A 6828-nucleotide genomic window follows, 5' to 3' on the forward strand; every position below is an offset into this window, starting at 1 on the left:
CCTGCTCTGTTCTGACTACTGCCTCTTGGTCCAAGTATAGGTTTCGTATTAGCACAATTAAATGTTCTGGGATTCCCATTCTTCTCAGAGTCAGGTGGGTAATCTATTTTACAGTCTCTGAAAAGGATAAAACATGAGTCGGTTCCGATTCAAAAGCACATACTAATAAGAACAACAGCGAGGAAAAGAAGTACACATTTTTTTCTTCGCTCTTTTTAAGCGACCGAAGAGACCAGCTAGGCAGTTTCCTAGTTACCAAAGACCTGCGGCTGTGCTCCTGACGTCATCTCGCGAGGACTGCGGCGCTGGCTGATGACGCACCACTTCCGGCGCTCTGGCTATGGCGCTGGGTGGAGCGAAAACTTGGCTATTGCTGTAGTAGGGTCATGAAGAAGAGGCGGTGGCGGGAGGCAGGAGGTGGTGGAGGGGGAGCTAAGCTGCGGTAGCTGTCAGCGGGGCTGGTGGGATAGCTTCGTGAGAAGGGCGTAGTTCTTATCCTTCTCCTCGGCAGCGGCCGGGGCTCGGGGCTCAGAGCGGCCGTGGGGCCGCTTCCCCGGGCCCCCTCCCTCCGCCATGTTCCGCAGGGCGCGCCTTAGCGTGAAGCCGAATGTCAGGCCTGGTTTAGGTGCCAGGGGCTCCGCCACTTCCACCCCGCAGCGTGGAAAAGAGGCTCCCAGGCCGCCGGAGCCTCCAGCGACCTCAGCTCCCAAACCAGCTGAACCTGCAGATGTGCCCGTGGCGGATTTCGGGGGAGCCGAACCTCAAGAAAAGAGTCCCCAAAGCAGGTAAAAGCTTGCTGTGATGAGCAATTTCCCCCCCCCTGCTCCGCCCCTCCAGGCTTGTCTACTGGGAGTTGAGCAAATGAACTTTACTGTAGGAGTGCTCTGTGGCTTGCAACAAGCCTTGCATTTTAGGTGAGATGAAAACGCTCTAGAATGTCATCCTAGAGATGTGTCCGCCGTGGATCTGGCATGGTCTTAGATTTTCGGGATGGAGGGTGGGTCCGCGTAGGGCTGCTGACCATGGTGTCTGGGCTTGGTTGGGAATCCAGTAAGCATTCTGGAAGTATGTGTACACGTGGTACTGATGCTCACTGGAGAGTTTAAGGTTATGGTAGTTTATTCTCCTGGAGTACTATGCAAAGAGAAAATCCTCCCCCCTCCCCCAAACATTCTTTTCTTTTGAAAAGGACCAAAGTGTTCGATTTGTTCTTTTGATTTATGACATTGGAAAATGAATTTGCTGATTTGCTGTGCTGCCAGTACTTTGAAGGTGTTTCCCTTTCATTATGGTGACCGTGTTAAATGGAAAGCATAGCTTTAGCATCGGTCTAGAGACTAAAGTGCGCCTGCCAGGCAATGATCTTAGCAGTTGCTTCCTATATGCCAGAGAGCTGGACAGTGATTAGGGATGTTAGAAAGCGCCTTTGAGTATAGTGCTGGAGAAGAGAGTTGACTGCCATGCACTGCCAGGAGGCAAAAACAGCTTCGTTTTGGAGAGGATGAGACCAGGTTGCTTCTTGGAGGCAAGGATTCTGACGCTTCGTTAGACATAGTTTGGGCATGTTGCTAGGAGGGATCTCTTGGAGAGGGACGTCATGCTTGGAAGGGTGGAGGGATGGAGAAAGAGAGGCAGACGTAGATGAGATGGATTGATAAAGTGACGGGTAATGAGGCGTGTCAGAGACAGTAAGGTTAGCACAGGATAGAGCAGGTTTCAGGGCTGTTGTACATAAATAGATAGGGTCGCTATGAGTTGCAGTCGACTCTAGGGCACTAACAACAACAACAAGAACAACAATAACAAAACAAACAGCAGTTGAAGTCTGGAGTCTTCTGGTTAATTTTTCCAGTGTAAGACTTCCCACGGGCAGAATGTAGACATTTGTAAAAAGGGCATAATATTACCTACCTTGGTTGGCTGTCCTGGAAATGAGAGAGAAAACTCTTACTGCCTTTGAGTCAGAATCGACTCAAGTGACCCTGCAGCAGGTTTTTGAAGGCTGTGAACTGTATGAGAGAAGGTTGACTGTCTTTCTCCCTTGGAGCCACTTTTAGATTCCAGCCACCTTACAGGTGTTTGGGTTAGCAGTGCTGTTCTCCACATACTACACTTCTGTCTTGCACAGAACCTGGCAGCAAACCTTCTCTAAAAAGTTGGTAGTTTTTGAAAAAAGGAATTATGGCCCAAAGAAATAAAATTTAGAACATACTAGGTTAAAGTGATCTGGTTTTCTATTATAAATAATGGAAAATCAATCAATAACCAACCTTGTTAAGTGGCATTGAGATTGTACAGATTCTGCTGATACTTTGATGTTGTTATTGTTGGAACCAAATCATAGCTGACCCTCCAGCAGATTTTCATTGGCAATAAATTGGCATGGAAGGAGCTTGACTATCTTGGTTTAGTAGCTCTAATACTAAGCTACCAGAGCTCCTTATGCTTTGACAGGAAAATAAAAAGTTTTCTTTATAGTTTAACTTCCTATGTTGGCCTGAACAGATGCTGAGTGAAAGGAGTTTATTTGTTGATAGATTGTTGTTGTTAGCTTTCATCAATTTGTGTATGACTCATAACAACCTTGTGAAATCGGAACCCTGTCCTACCCTGTGCCATCTTTGACTCACTGAGCCCAAAGCCTCAATCATTGTATCAGTCTGTCTGGTTGAGAATCTACCTCTCTTTTCTGACCCTCCACCTTTCCAAGCATGATGTCTCTTTCCAAGAGATAGCTTCTTTTAACAGCATGCCAGAAGTACATGGGGCAAAGCTTCGTTATCCTTGCATCTAATGAGTACTCTGGCTGCCCTTTCTCCAAGATATACCTATTATATTCTTTTGACAGTTAATGTCATATTCAGCACTCTTCTTCAACACCAGCTCAAAGGTATTGCCTTGTTTTCTGACCTCTGTATTCATTGGTACCTTGTTAATGTTGTTATTAGGTGTCATAGAGTTGAGTATGATGCATTGCGACCCTACGAACCACAGATCTGAACCTTGTGGTATCTCAGGCCATCCTCAAAATCCCTGAAACACTCAAATCTATTGTTGAAGTCACTGTTTGAAGGTCTTTTTCCCTTTCCCACCCCTCCACCTTCCCAAGCATGATGTTCCACTCCAAGGAATAACCTCTCCTAGCAACATGCCCAAAGTGTGCGAGACAAAACTTCATCATCTTTGCCTCCAAGGAGCACTCTGGCTGCACCTTCCCCAAGACATACCTGTTTGTACTTTTGGCAGTCCATGGAGTCTTCAGCACTCTTCTCCACCACCACAGATCAAAAGCATCAATTCTTCTGTCATCCTTAGTCATTGTCCAGCTCTCCAGTGCACAGAAAGTGACTAAAAGACTGTGAGGTGAATCAGATGCACCTTAGTTCTCAGACTGATTGATATGTCAATCATTTCTATATTTTGGGCATGTTGCAAGGAAGGACCATTCTTTGGAGAGGGATGTCATGCTTAGGAGGGTGGAGGGACAGCACAATAAAGGAAGACCCTCGATGAGATAGATTGACTCCATGACTGGGGTAAGGGGGGGTAGGTGTGTCAGAGATAGAGCAGAGTTCATTCAGAACGGTTGTATATAGGATCTCTATGAGTTTCAGGTGACCCACGACACATAACAACAACAAATCTGTTTCATTTTTTTCCCCTACCAAGATGTAATACAAATTCTAGACCCATTGATGTAGAATTGATTTCTACTCATAGCCAGCCCATGGGACAGAGTAGAACTGCCTTATAGGGTTTCTAAGGCTTTGATCTTTATGGAGCAAACTGCCATGTCTTTTTCAAGTAAAGTGGCTATTGAGTTCCAACCACTCACCTTTAGATGAGAAGACTAGCTTAGCACTTAATTGCTGCACTACCAGAGCTCTTCAAATGCTAGTCACTGTTAGGTTAATAAAGTTTGGTTGGTAGCAACCATGTGTACAACAGTATAAAACACTGCTCAGTTCTGTGCCATCCCTGTAATCATTGCCTTGCTTAAGCCCATTGTTTCAGCCACAGTGTCAGTCCATATACATAGATAAAAGAGAGTCCCTGGATGAGATGGATTGATACAATAACTGTGGTAATGAGGGTAGGTGTGCCAGAGACAATGAGATTGGCTCAGGATAGAGCAAGGTGCAGAGCTATTATGCATAGGCATAATATGTACTCTTTATGTACATAATATGTACTCAGTTGCACATAACAAGAACAACAACAGTGACATCTCAGAAGCATGAGTGCCTCTGTTTAGATGAAAGAGTAAGATGGATATAATTTTATGCATAGTTGTTAGATGCCATCAGATTGGTTCTGATTCATCACAGGAATTTGTGCAACAGGACAAAACACTACCTGTTTCTGCACTATACTCATGTTTGTTGATATGTTTGAATTCATTTTGCCACAATTGTGTCAATCCATCATATTGAGAGTCTTCTTTTTCACTAGCTTGGTGCTTTACCAAACATGATGTCTTTCTCCAGAAAATGGTCTTATGAAAATATGTCCAAAGTACAAAGTCTTAACCATCTTTGCTTCTGAGGAGTGTTCTGGCTCCCTCCCCCCAGGTGTTTTTGTTTGTCCTCTGGAAGTCCATGGCACATTTAGTCTTTTTTTTTTTTTTACATTTAGTCTTCTTCATCAACACTATAATTCAAAAGTATCCATTTTTCTTCAGTCTTCCTTATTCATTATTTATATGACACTTAGAGTTCTTTTACAGCAGGTTTGCCCAATGCAGATATGTTTTATTTCTTTACTACCACTTCTGTGAATGTTGGTTGTGGATTCAAGTAAAATGAAATCCTTGACAACTGCTACCTTTTCTCTGTTTATTATAATGTTTCTTGCCACTCTGGTAGTAAGAATTTTTGAGGTAAGATCCATATTGGATCTTTGATACAGTATGGAATTTGATACATTCTGTAACTCTGGTACTAATCTTTGCTCTTAGTTAATAACTGTTTCCTATCTTCTCTTTTGGCAAGCAAGGTTGTGTCATCTGAGTCTTCCTCGAATTCTGAAGCCATCTTTTTCTAAATATAGACCAATTTCTTGGATTATTTGCCTCAGGAAAAATATTAAATAAGTACGGCACATACCTTTCCTGATTGTAAACCTACTGTATCCTCTTATTCTGTTCAAACACTACTCTCTTGTTTTGTGTACGAGTTTTACATGAATATAATTCAGACTACAGTATGTTTAACCCAGACCTTGTAATTTTAAATTTTTTTGTATGTATGTGAAATTGGACAATAGATATGAAAGATAAAAATATAATTGATACATTTGAATTGTGTTTGTGAAGAATAGTCAATATACTGTGGACTGTCAAAAAAACAGATGAATCTGTCTTAGAAGTACAGTTAGAGTATTTCTTAGAAGCAATAATAGAAAGACTTAGTCTCACATATTTTGAACATGATTTTAGGAAGTGCTGGTCCTTGCAGAAGGACATTGTGCTTGTAAAAGTAGAGGGTCATCAGAAGAGAGGGAGACTTTCAACAAGATGGATTGACACAGTGACTGCAATAATTGTATAGCAAATATTTTTGAGGATGACACCAAAATCAAGCAGGTTTTCATTCTGTTGTATGTAGTGTTGCCATGAGTTGGAGCTAACGTTACAGTACCTAACAACAGTTATACAGATTTTCCCAAGTCGGAAACATCTCATGTACATCCACATAGTCACAAACCAGTTCTTGAACCAACTCCTGTATTATCTTTCCTTGAATGTTACATGTACAGGTAAAGGCATCCAGTGGCGCCTCGCCATAAAGTTGTAGAGCCTGAGCAGTCTGATGGAAGGTTGCTCTGAGTCGGAACTAACTCAACAGCAGTGGGTTTGAGTTTTAGTTGGCAGTCAGTGGAAAACCAGTATGAGCTGTGAACTTTGACTTAGATCTCAGTTTAAAAACCCTAGAACTTTATTATGTAAATCTTCTCGGTTGTTAATTCCAATTAGGTTAATTAAACTTTTCTTCGGTAGCTTAATTTTTTTTTTCTATTAAGACATGTAAAATTATATGTGTGAATATATTTAGGGACTTGAAATTTTGAGAGGACTTGAATTTTTATCTGAACTTACATATCTGCTAAGTAGTTTTTATTGCAACCTGTGTCACAATGGCTATAGTTAGCAAGTTATTGAGTTTTGAATATTTAAGACATTTGTATTTTGAACTTTGACTAGTTGAACTGTTTAAACCTATTCTGGTTTAAAAGATTGAAAGGAGATTCATGGTGCCTTTTGTCTCTTTTTAGTTTTAACAATGATGAAAAGACTGATGGTGAAAACAATGTTGAAGAATCCAGTAAATCTCCTCCCACTGCTTCACAGAGAAGAAAACGAGTATCAAGTACTTCGTGTCTGGATAAACTTGGTGTCATTGTTCCTTCCGAACCTCATCCTTTGTCTCCCATTCAAGAAGTTCCACAACCAAGCCCTGTCCCAGCAAAAGAGAAACAGCCATGCTCAGACAGATATCGAATCTATAAAGCTCAAAAACTAAGAGAAATGTTAAGAGAAGAGTTGAGAAAAGAGAAGGTAAGGGAGAAAACTCAGAATTTTAACTGTTACTTGCTAGATTGCAGTTTTTACTTAAGTAAAATATTAGTTGTAGAGATTTGCGTTTGTAGTATTTTGAGTAGAGGAACAAAACCTTGTACTATCTGTTACAATTCCCTAGCCCTAAGAGAGATGCAAATTAAAACAACTAGGAGATATCATTTCACCCCAGTCAAAATAGCAAAATTTAACAGAACAGCAAGCAACAAATGCTGGCGAGGTTGTGGAGAAACTGGAACCCTGATTCACTG

The 6828-nt window shown here is 41.7% G+C and overlaps 1 protein-coding gene across 1 annotated transcript in view; it reads left to right on the top strand.

Moving 5' to 3' along the window:
• Positions 1-573: 573 nt before the first annotated feature.
• The window catches only part of BDP1 (B double prime 1, subunit of RNA polymerase III transcription initiation factor IIIB), a 124632-nt gene continuing 118377 nt past the window's right edge, over positions 574-6828 (top strand). The window contains exons 1-2 of the mRNA XM_006900046.1: positions 574-785; positions 6274-6556. Of these exons, the coding sequence (XP_006900108.1) occupies positions 574-785; positions 6274-6556 (495 nt within the window). The remainder of the gene's footprint in view (positions 786-6273; positions 6557-6828) is intronic.

The sequence above is a fragment of the Elephantulus edwardii genome, unplaced genomic scaffold, assembly GCF_000299155.1.
Source record: "Elephantulus edwardii isolate Elephantulus edwardi_28Jun2011 unplaced genomic scaffold, EleEdw1.0 scaffold00271, whole genome shotgun sequence".
Lineage (NCBI taxonomy): Eukaryota > Metazoa > Chordata > Mammalia > Macroscelidea > Macroscelididae > Elephantulus > Elephantulus edwardii.